Below are 25835 nucleotides of genomic sequence, written 5' to 3'. Positions count from 1 at the left end.
GTGGGAATAATAAGAGAGTTCAAGCTCAGAATGGTGGGTTTTTTGAAACACTTGTTGCAGATTCTAATAGTAAGGCGTGTACCCAATCTTAGGTGGTTGGCTGTAAGTTAGAGTTGATTATGATGATGATGAGAGAGAGAGAGAGAGAGAGAGAGGTCCAAATCAGTGAATGTTGGGCTCCACAATAGAAGCAGAATTTTTCTAGGGCTGAGCATTGTGTTAGGAGTTGACCCGTGAGGAACGGATGGGTTGAATGGTTTAGACCATAGAAAAGCTCATAAAAATGTAGCAGTTGGTTTTGAACGTTGAGCCCGTAGTCAGACTCAGTGGAAACATTTCACAGCGTCAACTTTCCAAATCCCTATGAACTTTCTATAGTGTAATAACAACCTCTTACCAGCACAATCCCGTTAACTTTCATAGAGGTAAATGATCAAATTATGATTAATTTAGAGGGATATTATAATAAATTGAAGGTCCCACTAAGTAAAAGTTGCATAGGGTTGGTTCAAGTTGTCATTGTCAGTGTGTATAGGAAATTTTAGAAATAATTTTCTTTTCCAAACTTTTCTGTAAAATTCATGAAATTCAAACAGGGCTTTTAATTTCACATAGCTTGGCGGCACTTACGTCTCACTTCTTGTGAGAATTGAACTAGGTCCTAAATCTGGATTTTTGTTAAGAAGGAATTTTGGTTAAGTTTGCCTTCAAGCTCAGCTCAAACTAGGAAAGCTTGTTTATCCACACTATGATTTTCCTATTCAGTCCCTATATCATTCTGCTCATGCAACCAAAGGTTCTTATATTCACTCCAACACATACAATTTGTTAACGATAACTCCTCCTTGTATTTTGTACTTTGCTTACTCACTTTAAAATGAACTCATCCACCACGAGTAAGAGTTCATCGAGTTGTGCAAGAAGTGGTTTATTCATCAATCAAGACAAATCCTAAGTTTTTTCTTATTGCATGTTTCCCTGTACTTTTTCAATATTTTCAGTAGTTCCTTTGCCATTTTGATTGCCCAGTACATGCTATATAACTCATTGATCAAGGTTTTTAGGATGAGACTTCTAGAAAAGAAGTGGTCCTTTTAGCATTCTCTACATCATGGTTACGTGAATCTCCTGTTCAGATCAAATATATCCGAATAATTTTTGTCCGTAGATACACCATATAGTTTCACTTGTTTTCAGAGCTTGGATTCTATACTCCAGCTGCTCCAATTAGTGGAAGCCGCGAGGGTACCATAAATTGATACGGGACCCGCCCGATCCATTTAGGAGTGGACCAATCACAATAAAGTAGAAACCAACAAACAACACACCACAAATAGAACTGATTATATATGCTTTGGGGAAGAAGATGATCAGACTATAATAACAAAACCAGATGATTAAATGGCATATGATTCATGTATTGCTTATAGACAGGAGAGTAAAATTGAGGCTCAACAACTGAAGAAAATGTGGGCCCACATCTCTAATTTGAAGGAAGAAATTTCCACTAAAAAGAATTGGAAAATAACAAGACTCGATTTCTGAATTCTCTAACCCTATTTAAAAATGAAAAAAAAAAATGGCACAAGAATTTAAAAAAAGAAGAAACAAATTACAGAGAAGGAAGCAAGTCATCCCTTCCCGATTCCTGCAAAGTATGCTCGATCAGCTTCTGCAAGGCGATCCTGGAACAGCTTCCATTCATTTTTGCATCTTTCTCTCACCTGTGTCATATTAGCAGCAAAGGAAAGAGTATCAACCTTCAATTTCAATTTTCTGAAATTATAAAACATATGATCTGTATACATGTTCTTGCAATGCATTCTGAAGGCTGTATAGGTTAGTGACTCAAGTGAGAGCATAGTATTATAGGTTAATTCCATAGAGAAGAGGGAGTGGGAAGAATTTTGACTGTTTTAGTTGTGTTAGGTTGTTGGATAGCATATGTGTCACATAATGAAACCGATAAAATAATTTGGGTGCACACCCTCATGGTCGTAAATTCCAGAGCTCTCCTTGATGTTTTTGTCAATGCTTCAATGAAAAATGCCTTGGATCCAAAACAGACATGCACGAACAGTAACCTAGCAGTAGAACTCTGCTTTTCAAACATTCAAGTTCCTTTAAACAAGAAGATAGTTCCAGCGACTCTTTGTAAGGTCTTGTTTTCCCTCCTTGCAGCATTGTGTGGGGGAAACTCAGTACCACCATAGGTAGATGCATTTTTTCGGAAGATGGTAAAAGATAAACTAAACTTCCAGAAATATTAAAGAAAAAGTTTTGAGTTGCACATAGATGTAAATTATGCAGGGAGGAAGCAATCTGATAATGAGTTGGAACTCTGCTCATTTGATTTGGGCAAGCAGTTTCATATATCTCTGCATTAGAGTGTGTTAAAGTATAAAAGATAAATAACACCTTTCTCCAACAGCTTAAGCTTTTGGAGAAGTTGGTAAGTTAACATGGTATCAGAGCCAAAGGTCTAGAGTTCAAACCTCCCAGATAGCAAAAATCCACATGCGATGGTCGGCCCAAAGTGGGACCTCGTGTGCCACGTGTTTGCCAAGTGGGCCACACGTGCGGGGGAGTGTTAAAGTATAAAAGATAAATAACGCCTTTCTCCAACAGCTTAAGCTTTTGGAGAAGTTGGTAAGTTAACAGAGTGTGATGTGATCCAGCCCTGAGGAGTACATGCTATTTTGGGCTAGTTTCCATTTTAGGCTAGTTTCTATTTTGAGTACTTAAGCTAGTTTCTATTTTTTAACACACCTATTTTGAGTTTGTTTCTATTTTGGGAGCCTAGATGTGAGACTTGTCCACATCACCTAGGGTCCACCTAAGTGAGGCTTATATCCTATTGGTGGATTGATTGTGTCGGGCCCAACCACTCATCACTTAACCTCCCCAAAGTATATATGTGATAGCCACAAGGAGAGAACTTTGAGATTAACACACAGCAGCAGCAGCTACAAAGGGGAGAAATCTCCCTTTGCCACAAAAGGGAGGAAAACCCCCTAAGAAAGGTAGAGCTTTCCCCGTGATAAGAATTATAGGAACTACAAGGAGAAGAACTTTAAGACTCCCTCCCTCCCTCCCTCTCTCTCTGAGCTCCCCCCAAACATAGCAGCTGCAAGGGGGAGAAATCTCCCTTTGCCAAAAAAGGGAGGAAAACCCCCTAAGCAAGATAGAGCTTTCCCCGTGATAAGAACTATAACAACTACAAGGAGAAGAATACAATATACCAAGACTGGTCCCACATCTAAGGGAAACCCTTGTGAAATTGTTTGTTGCACTTCAAAAAAATTCCCATTACATTCACGCTATTCACTTTTATTCATCCTTCACTAAATTTGCATTCTCCTACAATAACCAAATCACCAAACAACTTGTTAAAGTATAAAAGAATAAATAACGCCTTCTCAAACAGCTTAAGCTTTTGGAGTAACTAGTAGTTACACACTTAGAAGCACAAAGCGGGTGTGGGGACAGGGGCGGAGGCGAGAGCAGGGGCGCGGAAGCGTGGGTCTAGGAGAGTCTAAGTTTGGGAGCGTCATGAGAGCATGTATGCAATATTTTCTTTATATATCTTTCAAAATTCAAGTACATCAAAAAATAATAGTTTCTAACAATTTTCATATGTATCTTTTCAAAATTTAAGTACAACAAAGAGCACTAACTTCTAACCATCTTCATTTATGTGTGCTCATTCTTTGTGCCTTCTGAAGATGCACAATCCTTTGTGCTTGCTCCAATGAAGTACTTTAAAGAGTTGGAGGAGTTTGATGTGAGGAAGTCGGTGATGGTGGGACTTATGGAGAAATAGAAGCAAGCTGTGAGGGTCATGGGAGCGGTTGCCGTCTCTTTGGGGTCGCGCTCCCTGAAAGCTCCTTCCTATGGAGCACCGAATCGAAGTTCCGAGGTGGGAGCGGCACCCCGAGGGAAGATTCCTGCTTCTAAGGTTTCACATGGTATCAGAGCAAATGTCCTGAGTTCAAACCTCCTTGATATCAACCCAAAAGTAGGGCCACATGTGCCACATGTAGGCGAACCCAAAGAAGGATGCACCACACGCATGGTTTTAAATTTCGGCCAAAACGTTTCGTTTCGGCGGAAATATTTTGGTTTCGGCCGCGACCGAAATGAAATTTACATTAAGTCGTTTCTTTACAAAATTTCAGCGAAATTTCACAATTTCGCCGAAATTCCAAAATTTCGCCAAAATGTCACCGAAACTTCGGTTCAAATTTTGTTTTTAGCCCTTTTTACTAAATTTCCACCAAAATTTTAAAAAAATCCACCGAAATGTTATAATTCCCACCTAAATTTATGAAATATTCACTGAAATAGCCAAAATTTCCACTGAAATCGCCGAAATTTCGGTCGAAATTAAAAATAAAAATGAAATCATAATCATATTTTAACATGATTTCGGCCGAAATTTCGGCCCAAAAACAAAACGATTTAAAACCTTGGCCACATGTGAGGGGGAGTGTCAAAGTATAAAAGAATAAATAATGCCTTCTCCAACAGCTTAAGCTTTTGGAGTAACTGGTAGTTTCACACAACTATACTATGTATATCCGAAAGATATCTTTGTAGACTCCTTAAACAACTACTAAGCCAACCCTAAACAGCAAATACCCAAAGACATCCATGAGATCTTTGGAAACTCCTACTTATGCAAAACAGCAACACCCAAACCAACAACTAGCCTCTTCTGCACATAACACTCATTTCCTTCTTTCTTCTTCCCCCCTCTAAAAACAGAAAAATATCTTCTCAACACGGATCGAACACGCTGTGCAGCAAAAAACGTCTAGAAAAAAAATGCAAAGAACGCAATCACACAAGATTTTACGTGTTTCGGCACTGCGTACGTCCATGGGGGGACGATTTTCACAAGTTCGGTCTAGGGTTACGAACTCTCTTCTTCTTGGCCAAGAAACACAAAGTAAACCTAATCCCGCAACCCTAACATGTGATTTATATATATATATCAACGCCACTACTCGGAGAAATTTACCGAAACACCCTTTAGCTCAATTCGTGTGTGCGCCGCCCACACTAGTCTGTCAGGGTCCTGTATAATGCTAGAATACAAGACATCTGCACAACACTCTTCCTCACCTTTTCGTCCTCTATCACTTCTTTTCCTTCTCTTTCTTCCCCTTCCCTCATCTCCTTCTCCTTCTCCCTTTCTTTTCTTCTCCATTTCCCTTCTCTCCTCTATCCCTACGCCTCAGTTTTTCCCTTATCACTGTCGTGTGGCTGGAATTCCAGACCACAACTGTACCAGCCACCATCCTCATCTTTTCCCTCTTCTTCTCCTCCTTTCCCTCTTTTCTTCTCCCCTTTCCTTCTTTCCTCCCTTCCCTACCGTGTTTTCTTTTTTTCTGCAACTTTTGCTGTCCAGAGGGACCGTCGGCCAGCAGTAACTGTCGCTCACAGCCGACAACCACCCCTATCCTCTCGTTTGCTTCTTTGAGTCCCACCTTTCTCTTTTTCTTTCATCGGACTGATAACCTTGCTGGTTATAGCTCCTCTACCCCTTTCTTCACTCTTTCCTTGTATCTTTTTGCACCTTTTCTTCTTGCAGATTACCTTGCTCCCTGGGGACCTGTATCACAGATCTATTAACATCCATACACCATTTTGGCTGTCGTTTATATGCCAAATCAGTGATCTTGCTACACATCATATTTCCACCTTATTTCTCCTCGGCTCAATCTATCGGTGATGGTTGCTGCTCGCTTGGACTAATCAGACTTCTCGGCTTCTCCACCACGCATCTTGGACCGTCTACGCACGGGATTTAAGGCTGATGCACGTATCTCCTGAGTGAGATCTGAACCCCTTCAATTTCTTACATTCTTGGACCCTATTTTGACAACTGACGCCCCCTGGCCAGCCACCTTTGCACCAAGTTCTTGACATTATTTTCCCTTAGAAAGGTGAGGCCCTGGTATTATTACTCTATATTTTCAGATTGTATTCAGAACTCATAGACCTTGCTGCCCATATTTATATAGCTTTTTTTTTTGAATGGTGCCCATATTTATATAGCTGGTATCGTTTTATATGAATCATTATTGCAAGTCACGTTTGAAAGAATTATGTTCATTAATGAGTTATCTTAAAACCATGTTCATTAATGAGTTATCTTAAAACCAAAATTTTAAGTGGAAACCCTAATATGTTTGATTGATTCATGGATGCTCAATCTGATCTTTAAATTGATAGGGATGCTTTCCTTGAAGGCCTGGCCCATCAAGCTCCTGAAAGTTATCCGGAATAATCCGTGAACCCTTGGGTTTGCATCAGAGTGGCAGCTTTAGGATTTGATGATGACGCTCTTTAAAGGAAGGCCAAAAGTCGTATTTGGAGACAAAGGAGAGATCCTTTGGAAAATATTCCTATTTGCCATCTTACGGGGCATTGGAAATGGGGGAAAAAAAGAGAGAATATTCAAAAGTAGTGCACAACTCAACCGTTTTGTCATCTTTGGATATTAAGTTATCCATCATTAAGCGGGTGGTGGTCAAGGAAAGAGTTTTGTGGTGTTTGGGAGGCGATGCAATGGGATTGGAGATTGATAGCTTGGAGAATAAGTAGAGCAAAAGTAATGCAGAACAGAGATGGAAATAAAAACAATCCAGCAAGAAGAAGGGAGCCTTTGTTGAAAGAATCTGATGATGAAACAAGCAGCTAAAAGCAAAGAGAAAAAACCCTACTAGAGACTCTTCGTGAGTAGCAACTCAAAACATCATTCGGACTATCCCCTAACATTCCAAACACGAGTGATTACCAAGTGTTGTCTAATTTGTACCTTCAAACCTGAAAAAGACTTCAAAGAAGTGATTTGCTCCGATTCAGTTAAGCCCATTACGCAATGCAAAATTCTAGAACTCGTATACTTCTCAACAGACATCTCTTTCTGGCATGGCAATTAATATATTCAAAGAAGCTCTGTTTGTGATTAATAGGCAAGGCACACACCTTTTTTGCATGACTAGGCAAGAAGAGCTCTTTAAGATTTACCTTCATAAGCCCCCATGTGTGGATGCAAGGCTTACCAAATACCAATAAGCGCACACAATTTTACTAGAATCTGGTCTTTGCCATCAAATCACAGCATCCACTTTTAACTTGGCTTTCACGAACCGTTAAAAAAAAAAAAACTTGGCTTTCACAAAGATAATATTTTGCCTTTCCAGCAGTGATGAACGGTAGCGGAAGCTTTCAGACGCCATATGATGCAAGAAGTTGATAAGGAAAAGGGCAGAAAATGGCTATGGTTTTAAAGAAAAGGGTTGTTGGAAGGGTAAAGTCCATGCAACACTAAAATAAACAAGAAATCTCAATTGTCCATGTCACTTGGACGTCCAACCTACCCTTCTCAAAATCTTCGAGGCCGCCATCAGTATTAGAGGCTCAAACACTTGACGTGCTTGACTGAAGTTGCCACGACCTAAGAATCGAGTTCTAAGATTCTTTTCTCCCCCTCCATTATGGAAGGGATTCTCTTCCTCCAAATCTAGCATTGAAATCTTCCAGATTTTCCCTCCAAAACACTTTAGCTACATCACCTTCCGATTGATCATTGGAATAGGTTGGACAGGTTTCACCTAGCATAGGTCCATCACCAAGTTACTCCCCAGGCATATCTTGAAGTTGTTACGCCATCTCACTTGGATGTCCAACCTACCCCTCTCAAAATCTTGAGACCACCGTCAGTATTAAGAAGGCTTTCTTTGTTGAGCTTTTTCCTCGAACACTTGGTGTGCTTGACAGAAGTTGCCACGACCGAAGAATCAAGCTCTAAGATTTTGTTCTCCCGTTCCATTGTGGAGGAGATTCTCTTCCTCCAATTCCAAATCTAGCATTGAACGTACAAATTGATGGTCTTTCAGATTTTCCCTCAAAAATCTTCACCTACATCACCTTCCGACTGATCATTGGTAAATGGGTTGGACAGATTTGTCCAACCTACCCTTTCAAAATCTTGAGGCCATCGTCAGTATTAAGAAGGTTGTCTTTGTTGAGCTCTTTCCTCAAAAACTTGACGTGCTTGACAAAAGTTGCCATGACCCAAGAATCAAGCTCTAAGATTCTTCTCTTCCCTTCCATCATGGAGGGGATTCTCTTCCTCCAAATCTAGCATTGAACGTACATATTGATGATCTCCAGATCTTCCCTCAAAAAATAACCTACATCACCTTTCGACTGATCATTGGTATGGGTTGGACCATGGTTTTAAATTTCGACCGAAACCCGAAATTTCGGATATCGGTGGGGACCAAAACCGAAATTTGAAATTTTCACGAAATTCCAAATTTCGGCCGAAATTTCGGTAATGTCGGCCCGAAATTTCGGTGGGGTCCGAAATGGGTACCGAAACCAAAATTTAAAACCTTGGGTTGGACAGGTTTCACCTGTGGCATAGGCACATCACCAAGTTACCCCCTAGGCATATCATGAAGTTGTTGCCATAGGGCAGCCACTTGTTGGCTCAGATCTACCAACATCTCATTTCTTTGTCGCCGGTTGAGATTTCCACCGCTTGCCACCTTGCTTTGATATCAGAACTTGATGCAAAAAACACAAATGGCTATAATAACAATCTAGAAAAAACAAAAGAGCCCTTATTGAAAGAATCTGATAATGAAACAAGCAGCCAAAACCAAAGAGAAAAAAACCTAGCAGACGTTCTTCATGAACAGCAATTCAAAGCAGCCTTCTGACTATCCCCTAACATTCCCACGATCCCTAACCAAAAATACCCTATGCTCCTAAATAACCCCAAGCAAATAAAATAAACATCACTACCTAATGGTATCCTAAAATAAAAAATAAAGGAAACAATACTCCACCCCTACTGATTAGCACCCCTAGACTTACACTGGGACATTTTCTTTGGAAACATAGTTTTACTCTGGCATCAATATGTAATCACGGCAAGATGGATTCAACCTCCATCAAACTTCATCGTATTTAACTCTGATTGAAGCTCTTTAGGTAATTCAAGACTGGCTGGAGTTGGGGGAGCTTTTAGGAAACACTTTGGGGAGATAATTAAAGCATCCTCAGGCCCAATTGCTACTAGACTGTAATGAGGCTGAGTGGTGGGTCTTTTTTTTTTTTTTTTTTGAATGATAGTGGTGGGCTGTTGTCACCAGAATTTACATCTTCGAAGGAGAATTATGACAGAAATTTAATGGGGGAAGGGACTCCTCTAACGAGCCTGCATTGGCAAAGAGATCTACCTCAATGTACTCAGGGAATGTTGAAGGTGTACACTAGTATTTTACAAATAATTGATCTTAGCAAAGAAGATAACCCCTCCTTTGGTCTCTCCCATGGGGTTAATTCGACCTTAGCACTTTCAATACTTGTTCACAAATTATGGGGACTGATATCTGCACGACCATGTTTTGATAATGGGAAGACTCACTTGGTTTACACTTCTCTAATTGGCTGCAGAGAGCTCTTCACTAATTGTAATAGTTTTTGACAGCTGGTTAAATATGTGCAAAACAAGGTGATTCATCACATTATCAGAACATGGTTGTGCAGATATCAGTCCCCTATATTATTTCACTATATTTCAAAATGACAATAATAAAAACCACAGTACCATTCAATAATAATAATAATAATCAAATTATGGGGACTGATATCTGCACGACCATGTTTTGATAATGGGAAGACTCAGTTGTTTTACACTTCTCTAATCGGCTGCAGAGAGCTCTTCAGTAATTGTAATAGTTTTTGACAGCTGGTTAAAAATGTGCAAAACAAGGTGATTCATCACATTATCAGAACATGGTTGTGCAGATATCAGTCCCCTATATTATTTCACTATATTTCAAAATGACAATAATAAAAACCACAGTACCATTCAATAATAATAATAAGGGATTTGCTAAGGCCCATCGCAAAAGGCTTTTCGCGGCTGGTCTGTCACAATTCAGACCAGCCACCTCATGAATGGAGACAAAAGCTGTTGTCTTCATTCACGAGGTGGCTGGTCTGACTTGCGACAGACCAGCCGCGAAATGCCTTTTGCGATGGACGCTAGCAATTCCCTAATAATAATAATAATAACCACAGTAACAGAGAGATGAATTTGAAAAAACTAATGATTTTCAAGAGAGGTAAATGACCGTTAACTTTGCTTGGCAACAAAGCTATGACCTGTCTGGTAAATACAAGGTGATGCAGTGGAGCATGCCACACTCCACCTATTCGGTGAGGAGGGTGTAGACCATTAACCCCCTCCCCCTATTTGGCGAGAAGGGTGTGGAGCCTGCGGACCATGAACCCCTACAAGTATATCATGTGCTTGCCGGTGTAAGGATTCTCACTTTCCTAGGATGTCACGTGAGTTAATGCAACATCACAGAAAGTCTATCTTAGACATTTGTGACAAAAAAAATGATCCGCGAAAAAGTGCTTAGGAAACATACCCCTTCCCAAGGTGCTTTCCCCTGCTCGGACTCTCCCTGCAAATTTGAGAAGTGTCGAGTCATGAGAAGCAAAAAAGTACAGTTAATACTCGCAGATGCAATCATACATACTGAAGACACAGACAGAAAGGGAAAGACAGATTAATTAGATTATTGAACATGGAAATCCAATATCAAATGACTGAGCCATGTAACTTAGGCACACAAGTGCTGTTGTCAGACATGATATGTCCATACAACCAGATGTTATATTGGGTGTTATACTTTTAAAAAAACATTACTTCAAAAAAGAAAGATGCATGGAGAAATCTATATTGATTAACAGATACGCATTGGAACTATAAGAGGAGCACACAGATAACGTTAGAAAGAATGCCAGATGTATTGATATGTCCACACCCAGCAATATGTTTGTTGGGAAATATACTTTTGATTAAGCATTAGTTCATAAAAGAAGTAATATACATGGAGAAATCTATATTGATTAACAGATACACATTGGGACTATAAGAGTAGTACGCAGATAATGCCAAGAAACAACACACGATACATTAAGGTTTCTCCTTAGCATTGCCTATGTTTGTATGCGTGCGCCACGCGCACGCACACACATATGTATGTGTGTGTGTGTGTGTGTGAGAGAGAGAGAGAGAGAGAGAGAGAGAGAGAGAGAGAGAGAGAGAGAGAGAGAGCTTCTAAATTGTTACAAGTGCAGCTCACATTATCATCTTAACAAAAACTATCATTTAACTAAATGATAATATGTCCCTAGATTGAAAAGGAAAAAAAGACTTGACGTCCTCTCTCTTAATCAAAACCCTAACTGGACCTCTCTCACCCTCTCCCTCCATCTAATGGCAGGGCATGGGTCAACATCATCTGGCTTGTGCGGCTGACTCTAGGCTGATTTTCGAAATATTAGGTGGCCAACAACACAATTTAAAAGCATCAAACGAAGTAACACAAAAGTAATAGGGTTTCACCCAAGGTTGCCAGGGCGGGAATTGAAAGCAGGATTCGATTCGAGATTCGAAAGGGGGAATCGAAGGCTCCGGGGATGGTTGGAAGCGGGAATCGTGGGTTTGCCAGAGATTCGTCGGGGAATCGCCGGGAGTTGTGATTCGCTGGGGATTCGCAGGGAATCGCCTGGGAATCGGGGTTCCTATAAAGTGGGAATCGGGGTTCCCAAAATTGGGAATCAAGGTTCCAACGAATCCGAACCCCGATTCCCAATTTTGGGGGATTTGAATTGAATCCCGAATCGGATTCGCGTTCCGGGGAATCGCAAATCCCCACCTCCAGGAACGAATCCTGCTTCCTTGGTTTCACCTACATTTTGCCACCGGCTTAACTGTTGATTTGGTGCCAGACGTCAGTCGGCCAGAGATTTGGTGCCGCTGGCTTGTGCGAACGGTCTAGCACTAGTTGTGGCAATGTCTAATCGGCTTTCAAGCACTAATCGCAGGCCGAGCATGACCAGATGCTCGGATTACACATCTGGGACCCTTTTGGCTCTGGCCTAGTCAGACCCGGCCAACAAGAAGGGAGATGTAGGGAAGAAGCAATGTTGCTTCAGTATGGGTATAAGTGTCAGAATTCAACACGGTATCAAGTGTAGGATTCGGCAAACCTCAAAAAGAAAGATTCATAGATTCCCCAAAATCCTTTAAAAAAATTGATTCCCCAAAATATTTTAATCAATTATCAAGTTTTTTTTAATTTCCTTATATAATAATATAATTATAACAAATAATATATTAAAAATTAAAAGGTTAAGTAAATACAATGTTTTATTTCTATGTAAAAAAATCACTATTAGGATGGATATGACTCAAAACAAGTGGTAATTGTAAAGTTGTGGTAAAAAAATAGATTTAGAAGTGTCGCAGAGAATCCTGAAAGTACTGGAATACAACACTCATCTGACACGGGTACTTTGCCCATTAAGAAGAATCCAAGTAACATAAAGAAGAAGGTTAGGACTTTTGGTTAGGAGAGGGAGGAGAGAAGGGGAGAAAAGAAGGCTAGTTTTTTAAGGGCATTTCTGCCATTAAAAATAATGGCAATTTAGTAATTAAGTTGATGTCGTTTCAAATGATGAAAAAATCAACTCACATATTAATTTTTTTCCCATTAGTTGTGTACAAAATATTTTTTCAAGATAATAACCTGAGCTGCACTTGTACATGTAACAAGACGCTATCAACATCCAATCAAAAAAGTGTAAAACAGAGTGAGTAGTCCCGCTATCAAAACATTGTAATGTGGAAATCAATACCCCTTACGTTAATAGTCCCACCATTTTCATTTTACACTTTCCAGATGAGCTGTAAAAGGCTGTTACAACTGCCAAAAAGCTTTCGACAGCCAGTAGAAAAAGTCTAAGACAATGAGGAGTGCAAAATAAAGGTGTGAATATATATATATATATATATATATATATATATATATATATATATATATATATATATATATATAGAGGTAAGTGTTGGTGCGCTGGAGCGCTGTAATGAAATGGTGCGCTTGAGTGCACCAATCACATGGGTCCCACAATTTCTGTGAGGATCCAAACCATTCATTTGCAAGGCACTATCATAGATAGGGTGTGTACCAAAAATCAGCTCCATTGAATCATCCTAACCCCTCCAAAAGTGGAGGGCAAAAATTGGCAGATTTGTGGTCTGTCCATTTTGACCTCCACAAATGGATGGGTTAGGATGATCCTATGGAGCTGATTTTTTGTACACACCCTATCTATGTAAGGGCCTTTCAAATGAATGCTTTGGATCATCCTAACAATGTGGGCCACATGGGTTTGAGAGCTCAAGCGCACCATAAGGATCCAGCGCTCAAGCTCACAATCCTTTTCCTCATATATATATATATATATATATATATAAGAGTGTCCATGTTAGATAACAGTTTTGGGAGTAAGTGTTGCAATTTTATTGTGGATGATGTCATACCTGATTCCCAAGAGAAGGGATCACTTGATGAATGATCCATTGCGAGTCCACCACACCAATCTTTTCATGTGCAGGCTGTGCAGACAACAAAGACAACACAACATTTAAGGAGTGAAACCAAATGAAAAAATGTTGCTCTTCAATATGGAAGCAAGGCCAAATCACAGCCAGGAGCACCCGAACATCAAAAACAAGGTTAGCCATCATACCAATGGCCTACAAATGGATGGTTAAACAAAAACAGTCAAAGGTTCACATGCTAGCAGGTCTTCAGACACGCCATCATTTCAATGGGGAGATTTTGGGACCAAGGCTAGTCCATGGTTTGTGGCCAAGTCGTGCACGTGTGCCACATGTACAGTACAGCAGTTGAGATACCAGCCAGGAGTACCCTAAGATGGTAATCCAGGCAGATTTTTTTTTTAAAATGGTAGCCAATGGAATTAGAAAAAAAAAGACCGAGGAGGTCAAGATACAAGAATATACAACATAGAAAAAATGAACAAAAAGATACAAAGTCACAGCGGAAGAGAATAAAAATGGGCTAGTGATTCCTTATTAACTCCAACTCAAGTCAAATTATCCGTCATTTGATTGGCAGATCTCTTGACATGGTTGAACACCACCTCGATATTTTTCATCCAATCAAACATTTCGTCAAAGAGCATATCAAATCTCCAAGGTGGGTGTGGAGTTCCAATGAGCCATCTGATGACATTGGATGAATCACCTTCCACCACAATCTGATTGATGTTATTTTTCTTGATCAACTCTAAACCTTGATAGACTGCACGAACATCCGCCTCTGAAGCATATGCCCAATTGGCCCTGCATAGGCCCAAAGCACCTCTCCCAAATCATTCCTAAGGACTCCCCCCCACTCCAGCAGAACCAGGATTCCCCAAGCTGGAACCATCAAAATTGAGCATAAGGAACCCTGGCATCCACACTTGGACCAATTTCTGTAATCTATCTGCGCTGGCGCAAATGTCTCTCCACCTTTAATCCAGGCAGATGATATAGGATCCCTTGTTTTAATATTGGCAACCTCTTTATTTCATACTTTTAGCATTGGCTGTTACAATTTCCTAAGTGCTAGGCTCCTTTGTTTTAATATTGGCACCCTCTCTTTATTTCACACTTTTCGCATTGGCTATTACAATTTCCTAAGTGCTATCAACAGCCAATCAGTGTAGTTTATTAGTGCCAATATTGAAACAAGAAAGTGCAAAATTCCTGTAAACACACATCACACACACACACACACACACACATCAGGTGGCCACTTTTCTTTTTCTTTTCAGTGTTAGGGTCCTTAAACTGGTACATGTGCCACATATTTATGTGATCCAAATCATTCACCAAATAAGTTCCATCATGGATGACCAATAGGCCAAAAACCACATCAAGAACCGGTCATAACCATTATATTTGGGGAAAACTGCAAATAGACAGTTAAAAAACGTTCACCAACTGTAGATATTCAATGGATAAAAGTCATGTGATTGGATTGTAGGATCACCCAACAGATTTGATTTTTGGTCTACGGCCCAACCACGATGGGTATCAACAAATGAAAGGCTAGATTTAGATACATTAGCCACATGTACTGGATTAAAGATTCATTAGCCAAAAAACAAGGCGTTAACATCGAGTACCCCACGCCATATCTCTGTGACACACACATACAATTATACACACACACACACACACACAGTGTGGAGCGGGGGTTGTGGTGGTGGTGGCGGCGGCGGCGGCAAAAGCGGGGGGTGGGGGGGGGGGGGGGGGGGGGAGGTGGGGTTGAGGAGCAAGTGAGCGTGGACACACATATAGTGTGGGGGGGTGGGTTGTGTATAGTTCTTCATATTCCCACTCTCTTGTGTTGATAAGGGCACTCCTGTCTTTATTTTACATTTCTTTGATTGGATTTTCATACATTTTTAGGAATTGTAACAGCAATTAATAATCAGTTAGGAAAGTGTCAAGTTAAAGGAAGGATTGACAGAATTAAATCAATCTTTTTTATCATTAATCAAACTCATCCAACTTGCTGGTTTGGGCTGTGAACCAGAGAGTATAATTGGCCTACATGTTTCATCCATCTTTTCAAAGTGGTAGAGAGATGGGGACATGCAGCTCCCCACATTAGATGAGGAAATACGATAAGAAAATTTCAGCCAAAACATAGTTGGTATCCTGAGAACATATACATAGAAATATAGACAAGTGTTAAACAGAGGAAAAGAAATAATAAGACAATTAAAATCAGCTGACCTCTACACATCTTCTTAGTGCAAAGTCCAATCCCCATCCATGTATCAAATCATTCTAAAGCCATAAAATCCAGAACTTTTCAGTTAATATCCGTGAAAACATTCGCTTTAGAAAATTCCAAAATGGGAGACATTAATCTGAAATGATAGGAGCTGTATGTTCTATAGAACTTCAAAGGTACCTGAATCATATGCCATACACAGCGCCAAGCATTCCGAGAGAAGACGGGCGCCATGATTTCCACAAAACTGAGTCAGACAAAAAAGAAAGAGAAATGAGCAAGAAAAAACAAAAAAGTTATTTTGGATTCACTGTTCAGCATTCACTGGAATACCTTGGATATTATACCTCTCTGTAAGTACGGATAATGCAGCAAACCATACAAGTGTATATATACATACATAAACAAAAATTATACGGAGTGGCCCTATTTCTCCAAAGAAAAATAATGGCACACAGAAATATAATTGGGACCACTTCAATTATCTAAACCATTCATTTGTTGGACCCCACCATAGATAGGCCATGATACAAAAGTCTTCCCCACTGATGATTCTAACCCTTCAACTTGTGGGCATCCGGAAAAAAACCTCCACAATTGAAGGGTTAGGACTTTCCAATGCAAGAGATTTCCAATATGTGGCCCATCCATTGTAGGCATAGCTAACAGGTGAATGGTTTGGTCATCAAACCACTGGACCCCACCTAAACTTTTCCCAAACGTATTTTTTCCTTGGAGAGATACTCATGAACAACACACAACGCATCATATAATACACACACAAGAGAGAGAACATACGCAGCACATGGCGGCAAATGTGGATCACTACACCAACCAGGTTTCTCTACCGTTTCCCTGAGCACAGTCAAAACATTGACAAAAACCTTGTAGTACATGACATAAAATAGAGTGGCAATACCAATATTTATAAGAAAATGAAGCAAAAGTTTAGAAAGTAAATGCTTTTTAGTAATCCTACTTGTGGACTTCACTGTCACCTCTCCTTTTAGTCATCTGCCATGTCAGCCCTTTATTAGGCTCTAAACCTGGTTGTGAGATCTCTAACCCATGTTTCATTACCAACTGAAGGTACCTGGTATGAAAATTAAACTCAATACAATGAATAAGTCAAGATGCTACAGGAGTAAACTTCGTCGGCAAGCTTAACCAATTCGATATTACCCAAAAGAAAAAAAAAACCTACTTCTCTGCGTTGAAGTGTTCAACTCCAAGATCTTCATCCCAAATAAATATGTAATCATAAGCTGCTACTACATCTGGGTGCAAAAATCGCTTTGCATACCACCTATTATAGTTTACAAAGATATGGCAAGTAAGCCCCAACTGCACAAGGTTATTCAATGCAAGATGAACTATTTTAACAAACCTAACAAAGATGGAGGATAGAACCAAGATTCTTCTATAGAAGGCTTAAAATACGGAAAGCTTAATTACTTTTTCCTATTGTAAATCTGGTATAACTAGAAGATGCAAGTGATAAAGGGACCAAAAGAGGGAAGAACCTTATAAAATCCTTACCATTTTGTTTGTTTTTTCACACTGATGTGTATTGCACGCTTTGACCATTCAAATTGATCCCATTCACTTGCACGGCCATCATAGTGGAAAAGCAAAATGGTGAAGTCTTCAGAAAACTATCAGGAAATGCAGGAAATACAATCCTCAGTATCTTTGGGAAAGTAACAATAAAAGGAAAGCCAGTAACAGAAGACGTTCAAATAACCTTTTTAACCGCTGTATCAATATTCTTCCTTTGATCAAACCCAACCGTGAAAGTCACTAGGTACTTTGGTCGATTTGTCAAATCCTGCATGTTTATAACCAATGAATTATTGGAAAATCAGTACCAATTTTCAGAAAAAAATCAAAATAACCAATGAATTATTGGAAAATCAGTACCAATTTTCAGAAAAAAATCAAAATAACCAATGAATTATTGGAAAATCAGTACCAATTTTCAGAAAAAAATCAAAAACAACGTGAAGCATGGATGAAAATATTATGTGTGTTCCAAATGCACAACATATGCAACCCTCACAACTATAATTATCTGATCTCTACCTATGTCACAAATATCATTCTCGGGAATTTCTTGGCAAGGGAAAATCTCTGGGATACATTAAATTTTTTTTTTTTCGGGTTTATATCGAACAAAAAAGATGAAAAAAAATATTTAAAATTATATAAATATATAAATTTTCAGAAAAAATAAAAATATCGGGATAATATTGTGAATTATCGCGATATTTTCTGATAAAAATGAAAATATCGCTATATTTTTAAAATCTCGGTATTGTTTCGGGATTTTGTCGTTTTATCTTAATGTCGCGATAAAAAAGCGATAGTTTTGAGATATTTGTGACATAGATCTCTACTCCACTAATTTTGGCTGAACTACATAACACCCCCATTGCACAAGATTGTGTCCCTTTGTTGAGAGTGGGGCGCGCACACACATGAAAGCACATATAGAAGTTCGACCAGAGATCATATTGCACAAATGAAATGTACAAAATTGTATAAAGAAAAAAAATACACTTTTCTCCAACAATAACAATAAGAATTACCTCATTTGGATCACCCCATAATCTACGCAAATAGAAATCCGTTTCTGACACAACAATTCCAGGAGGCAATAGCTCTGCACCACGAGGATTTGTTCCAACGTATATCTAGATCAAATTAACAAGACACAATCAAGTTAACATTACTGATGAAATTATGTGCGCACATGATAAGTGTGCTTCAAACCAACTACAAGTTGCATGAATTCCACCAACTGAGAAAGAAAATAAATATGAAACTGCTCATGTAATTTTGCTTTATCCTTGGGCAGTCAACACAAAAGCACGACGATAATCATTTATCACAGGGGCAAATGGAGGTACCCTACTTCTATGGGTCATAACATTCCAGCGAGAAAAGAGAATAAATAGGTAATTTCATTCTTTTGACATTTCCTTTGCATAAATCCTTTTTTTAATGGTAAATAACTTCATTAAAAAAGGACCGAGAAGCTCAAATACAAGTAAGACAGAAGAGGAATATAAAAGGAACCTAAACAAGAAAACAAAGAAGCCAAGAGAGAAGACAAGGGGGAAGATAATCAAACAGCTCAAAAGCCTCCCTACGAGCCCCTTCCCTAGCAAGCCTATCCACCACCCCATTAACAGCTCAAAGGTCTATCCGCCACCCCTTTGCATAAATCTTTTAAGCCATGAAGTTATAAAATTAAGTAACATAACAACTAAACAGACTTCGAAAAAACTACTTCCTCGTCTCAATTGTCATTTGACAACCAAAATTGACACAGGGCCAATTATGGGAGGGATTTTTTTTATAGAAAACCAAAGGTTCTAAGCCTCTGGAAAAACTGTTCATGGGTAATGATTTGGGCACAACACCAGGCCTCAAATCTAATAAGATTTAAAATAGACTATGATACCAATTTGAACCAAAACGGATCTATGGAAGGGAGACTCTGGATATGTAGCTAGAATTACAGGCTCTCTAAGATCTAGGCTCAAGTCTACATCAAAGGGGATAAGTGAATAGGTTCGCATAGGTTGTAATATGGTCTTAGGATTGTTGCAAGCTCTGGAGTAGATTGTCTTAACAGTTGGTAACAGACCTTGACATATCTGGGTTTTAAGGGTGTTGTAACAGATATGAGATGACTCTGGGTAGTAGATGTTAACTGGGTTTATGACTAATGTTTTAGGTTGGAAGGCCACTTGTATGGGCAATAGCAACATGTAGTAGGCAGAGGTTTAATGAAGTGTTGAAACTGCAGAAAATTTCAAATGTACATTTCAACCTGTAAAAACAGCTCTGCAATTTCTGGTAAAGGAGAATTACGGTTTTAAATTTCAGCCAGGGCCGAAATTTAAAACAGAAACCACCACTTGTATGGGCAATAGCAACAGGTAGTAGGCAGAGGTTTAATGAAGTGTTGAAACTGCAGAAAATTTCAAATGTATATTTCAACCTGTAAAAACAGCTCTGAAATTTCTGGTAAAGGAGAATCAGGGCCGAAATTTAAAACCGAAACCGAAATTTATAAATTTCGGCCGAAATTATAAGATTTTCACCGAAACTGAAATTTCCAGAAATTTCGTTTTTGGCTGAGGCCGGAATCGAAATTTAAAACCATGAGGAGAATAATTGGCTAGGCCGAATGGAGGCTTTTGGTGAAATTTGGGGTTGGAAATAAAAGTTGCAGGTTTATGTATTGTTGCAGACTTGCAGTAATAAAATTCTGTACCAAAAATTTATAGAAACTTTTTTTTTTTTTTGAAAATGTTCTAGATAGATCTGTAAAGATTAGGAAGAATGAGGGAAGTGACTGTAAATATATAAGAAGTGTTTGGGGCCTGTAAGCATCAATAATAGAGATATTATATGGTTTTTCTAAGGTCTGGTCTGGTCTGGATCTGGGTGACTGCAGGCTAGATCTGGGTATGAAAAGTGTTCACAGGGTTTTGGGAAGTATTTTTGGATGTGGAGGGTTTGTTACGGGTAGGGTTTTAGATCTCGTTGAGTAGGAAAATAGGAAAATAAGCAATGGGAGAAAGATACGAAAAATACCGAATATCTATCTAGAATTCTTAGGAATCTCACTTAGGTTGAAGCATCACACGCCAAAAACGATAGCAAGGTTGGAATCTCACCAACCAAAACCCAAGACATCGCACCAAGGGGTTCCTAGCCATTGCCCCTTAGGGAAGATCAAGGCATCACACCTTGGCAAGGAGTAGACATCACATCCACACGAAAGAAAGAAAAAACTTCTAAGGGCATGTTTGGATGCACGATTTTAATTGCTTAGACAAAGCTTTCTATGGAATATAATAAATCCAAGGTTTGGTGAGCTATTTAATCATGAATTTTAAAATTCTGGCATTGAACTTTCCCTAAAAACCAGGGAAAGAAGAAAACCGTCTTGCACGCACTAGGTATTTTATTTTCCAAGAATTCTACAATTCCCATTTTTTGGGTTACGCTACGTTTTGACGATTTGTTTCCTTTCTCCCTTTTTCACCATGCTGCAAAGCCCTTCACCAATGTCACCTCTCTCTCTCTCTCTCTCTCTCTCTCTCTCTCTCTCTTGTCGATTTGGTAGACGGAGAGTCCGAGGAGTGGTTTAATGGTAGGGGGTTTTCTTCTTCATCTAGTTTTTCCTCTTTCTCTTCTAGCTTGTGTCTCTGTTTAGGGTATTTTCTTCGTGAGGGGTTTTGGGGAAGAGCTTGGTTGTGTGTTCTTTGTTGTCTAGGGCTATGTTCCTGGCAAAAAAGGGAGCGAAGTCCATGCTTTTGAGATTGAGCCCGCTTGCCGAAAGGGGTTTGGTTGCAGTTTCGGAACTCTTCTCTTTTCCATGAAGAAATCAGAGAGAGAGAGAGATGAAAGAAGAGGAAGATAAGGATAAGGATAGAGGATTTTCCTGTAAAAAGTTTTCTGGCAAAACCTTGGTGGTTTGATGATTGCTTCCAGATCTCTCTCTCTCTCTCTCTCTCTCTCTCTCTCTCTCTCTCTCTCTCCACAGGCTTTTTCCTGTTGTTTTGCTGGAAGCAGTAGATGCAGAATTGGGCTATAGAAGAAGACAATGCAGATCCAAACAACAGACCTAAAAATTCCAAAAACTGGGCTGTGTGAACAAAGTGTAGAAAATAAAAATCCAGAAGAAAGAAAACCCATAAAAAACTTTCTTGGAAATGTTTTCCATAATTTTGTTTTCAATAGATTCAAACATGCCCTAAAACATGTCCTAAGACTACATATATGTAAGAAAAGAACGAGGACTCGAAAGTTCTAAAACCCTAAACAAAAACCAAACACCTTTGGACTAAAATACCCTCTAACGACTTAAAGACTCTCTCCACTTAAAATTTTCATAATACATGTGCAGGGCATATTTAAAAAAGCAGGTCAGTGAGGACTCACTCACCCACCTACTCCTTATCTATCTAATAGATATCTTTCTTCTATCTACTGAATTCAGAAGGCGAATGGGGCGTTTATTTTTTAGAACATTTGGCAGACTGATGCAACATTAATGACGGCCTCATCTTCTTAACTACTTGAACCTCCATGGCATCTTGGATGGTCCTCATCAAAAATCTTCCCTTGCTTCATCATAGGGTTAGGCTAAACATCACCATTGATGCGCTCTCAACTATCTTTTCTGAGCATCCATTTCCATGCATTGATATAACCCATCTTTCGTTCCTTACACATTAGTAAAGTTATCTTCATATTGGAGATGGGGGATTCAGGTAATAACCGACTGCATGTAAAGAATGTAGTTGCAGAGTACATCATTCATCTAGTTATAGTCAAATAGGTTTGTGTTTTCTTTTGTCACTTCCACAGTTATATGAAATCTTCTCCTTTTGTTGAATTCAGTCTCATATATATAGCCCATCACGGGTCTCTCCCAAGAATATACCTCGTTCAACACACTACCTAAGGGCATCGTAGTTTCAACATAGAAAGCAACGTGTAGCAAAAACATAGGATCATATAACACCAAATAATGTGTTTTTATACCCTCAACCTTTTTAGCATAAGCACTAATAGGAATGCATCAGATGAAAATAATGTTATTATTAGTGCTTGGGTTTTGCTTTATAAGCTTCGTAGAGTGAGAAATGTTGAGGCAAAGCATGTTATAGCTAGATGATGAAGCCACAAAGCTAACAGTCCTCTGTACTGTTTGCCATCAAGTTAAGAACCCATGGGTGCCCATAAATAAATTTGGTGGTTTTTCTTTGCCTTCTCAAGCATTTCTAAACTTGGTAACACTCTTCTCCAATATAACCATATCTTGAATAGCCATGATCGCTTGAATCGATATCATTTTTCCTTTCTTCATGAACTTCTTCCCTACATAAACATAGCTTGAATAGCTAGCCATGATAACCTTCAGTCCTTCACGACTTTATCTTCACCAACTTCCTCAATAACATCATCAATTTACTTAAATAAATCCCCACCCCTTATTGAACAAATAATTCAACTCAACTCAACTAAGCCTTTGTCCCAAACTAGTTGGGGTCGGCTAATGAATCCTTTAGAAAATTTTCATGAAGAAGGTGAAAGGATCTATCTGGCTCAAATTGACTAAGTCTAATCCTGACACTAGTTGGGTTTGTCTACATGAGTTAAAAACTTCTACTTTCCACAAGAAGGTGCGGTCATCAACATAATTAACAAAATGGGGAAAGGGGAATAACAGATTGGGCAGTTGTTTCAGCGTAATGAATACCGAATAAATCAGTAAAAACGCTGCCCTTTAGGTACAAGTATAGTACATGTAAAATGGCTACTCTACCCCTAGAATTGTACAACATGAGTTCAAACATCTACTTTCCACAAAAAGGTGTGGTCACCAACATTCTTAACAAAAGGGGGAAAGGGGAATAACAGATTGGGCAGTTGTTTCAACTTAATGACTATCTAATAAATCATTATAAATGCTAATAGGGTAGAAAGTCTATCAACAAATTCCTGAGAAAGAAAATTTCACACATCATACCACAGCTCAAGACCAACTTATGCTCATATCGATCATTTAGGTAGTATATCACTGATACCCACATGCAAAATGAGAACAATTTAACTGAGTAAAATTTGAAATGGCCAAAAAGAGAGTACCCTTGAACTATCACCCGATTGGGCAGTTTCAGAAGATTTGCTTTTGGTTTGGGTATTTCTTCCAGAACTATGGTCATCAAGGATTGCCAGATCAATAGAAGACAGGATCTTGGGATGTAAGTTAAACTGCAAAAATTAACATTTTAACTTGTGTATTAGCAAAAAGTGAGATTAACTAGAGACATGGGAAGCACACAAAGAAAGATTGCATATCTATACCTTAGTGACAGAAACATTTGGAAATGAAATCCCAACAAAGAATCCAAAGACGATTCCCAAACTAGTTGTAAGAAAGAGTCTTGTTCTGTCACTGGATTTTTTCATAACTCCACTGTAAATAAAAGGAAAATTTTCAAAAAAATACACAGAAGTAGCCTCACCAGCCATATGACAATGATAGAATATGAGACAAAGCAGATCAAATAAATTACGTTTGGTAGAGCAGAACAAATGCCGTGAAATCTGTAGTGGCAATGACAGCACAAAGCATGTGAGTTACTAACCTGCGATGGATGGTCCCCATCTTGCTATAGCCTCTTAGACTCAAAATTCACACCAGTGGATCAAGCAATAAAATGTTATTTTAAACCCTTGATTAAATTTTCGAGCAACTTCAACATTCCTCAATAATGAGTAATGATCTTCCCAAAGTAGGTCAAGGATCCTCTGGAGTGCCAGTCCTGAGATGATCATGGAGAGTGATGTCCTTAATATTAAACTCCAAATTGTTCTGGCGAAGTTCAAACATAATTTGATGGTATAGGCCACAAACAAGACTAAAGAGGAATTCAGGCAGATGTTTCTAGTATGCCAAACACGGTAATATTAATCAGAAAAATACAATAATGAGGGTCAAATATAAGCACAGATGGAGATTCGGGAAAAGAAACAATTGGAAATCACCCTGGAAGAAGTTGAATACTTATTTGGCAATCATTGCAGAAATTTTGAACGAATGTAGCTACAAATCAAGCTTAAATTCCTAAATCTAAAACAATCATCACTAAGATGTAGAAAATCCTCATGATACCAAAACATACAGAAAGGCAATATAATAAACTTGATGAGGTAGGCCGTAGGCATTTAACAATAAATCCACTATCAGTTACATGCTCAACAAAACACCTGCTTTATATTTCAAAAAACGAAAGAAAAGAAAAGATACACCTGCTTTTAAGAACCAGGCAGAAAAGAAGTCCATTACAAAATGAAAAACGAGGTTTCTTTAGTATATGTCAACCAGAAAAGGAAGAAATTGTCACGCAATTATTTAGCTACAGAATGAAATGTCTAAAAGGGGATTTTAACCTCCACACCACAAATTGCTCTACATATTCATCTATTGGAATGTTTTGTGAAAAATTCATAATAAATGTCATTCTGAGATTCCTAAAATTGCAGTGAAGATACCCTATGTCATTAAAAAAAATGTCATTCAGAGATTACACAAAAGAAGAAAGACAGTAGAAGCAAAGAACTCATCACTCTACACAAAGATAATAAAAATAAACCATCATGCTCGAAAGTTGTAGAAGAGGAAATAAAGTGGAAGGGGCTGTCTCAAACACACAAACTCAAATAGCCGACACCAAAGAAGATGTTTCTTTTTTATGTGACTTGGTGGTAAATGAAGCATGCTAATGAGGGTTTCGAAAACCTCCAGTCCCAAAACCATTTTCTATCACATCAAACTCCATATCAATTCCACACAGAATCTATAAATTGAGAGACAACAATCCCTCTCGAGCTTAATTTAAACAGAAACTAATCAAAACCCTAATCATTTCAATAATATGCATATAACTAGATTAAATGATCCAAAAGAAATTTCATCTAATAGTCAGCAATTTTGGGACACAGACACATAAGAGCATTCAATAAATTTCTCACTATGTTACAAAAGGGGAGAAAAATTAAAAGTATGGAATTAAATAGATTATACATCATCGAATCACAAAAAACGACAGAAATTCAAAAAAGGAATAAAACGAGATAAATAGAACAGAAAAAAAAAAAAACCCTAGAAATTCAATTAGAAGATTGAAACATACTCTATAAAGAGAAAAATCGAAAGTATGGAATAAAACAAATTATACATCATCATCAAATCACAAAAACGATAGATATTCAAAAATGGAACAGTTAAAACCCTATAAATTCAATTAGTAGATGAAAACATAGTCTATAATCCACAGATTAGCGATCTTCAAATCGGAAATGGAAGCGAGATGTTTAACGGATACTAAAATCAAAAGAGGGATTTCAAAACGAAAATAGAGAAATTATTGCCGATTTATGGAATTTAAAGAGATTAGGGTTTGAGGAGTTACGAGATTTTTCAATTGTTTTCTCGAAGATCGACGACAACAAGTCTCCTTCTTCGAAATGCGAGGGATTACGGTTCAATGTTAGGCGAACGGAAGCTTGAAAAGTATTTCATATGGAATGTAAAAC

At 38.6% G+C, this 25835-nt stretch overlaps 1 protein-coding gene across 1 annotated transcript; it reads right to left on the bottom strand.

Annotated features, from left to right (window-relative positions):
- Positions 1–1376: 1376 nt before the first annotated feature.
- On the bottom strand, positions 1377–25835 carry LOC143860378 (trimethylguanosine synthase (DUF707)). The gene is made up of 15 exons (XM_077370969.1): positions 25712–25835; positions 23885–24061; positions 23601–23712; positions 23382–23507; positions 18296–18400; positions 17452–17535; positions 17247–17362; positions 16912–17013; positions 16687–16800; positions 16506–16562; positions 15888–15954; positions 15707–15760; positions 13433–13507; positions 10467–10502; positions 1377–1724 (listed from the first exon to the last, which is right to left on the bottom strand). The coding sequence occupies exons 2-15, from the start codon at positions 23902–23904 to the stop codon at positions 1632–1634; spliced, it is 1161 nt and encodes a 386-aa protein (XP_077227084.1). The 5' UTR covers positions 23905–24061; positions 25712–25835; the 3' UTR covers positions 1377–1631.

The sequence above is a fragment of the Tasmannia lanceolata genome, unplaced genomic scaffold, assembly GCF_043159265.1.
Source record: "Tasmannia lanceolata isolate RefF3 unplaced genomic scaffold, GAP_Taslan_0.1 ptg000037l, whole genome shotgun sequence".
In the NCBI taxonomy this organism is placed as follows: Eukaryota; Viridiplantae; Streptophyta; class Magnoliopsida; order Canellales; family Winteraceae; genus Tasmannia; species Tasmannia lanceolata.
Note: the sequence above shows the minus strand (reverse complement) of the source record. Positions and strands in the feature narration are given on the sequence as shown.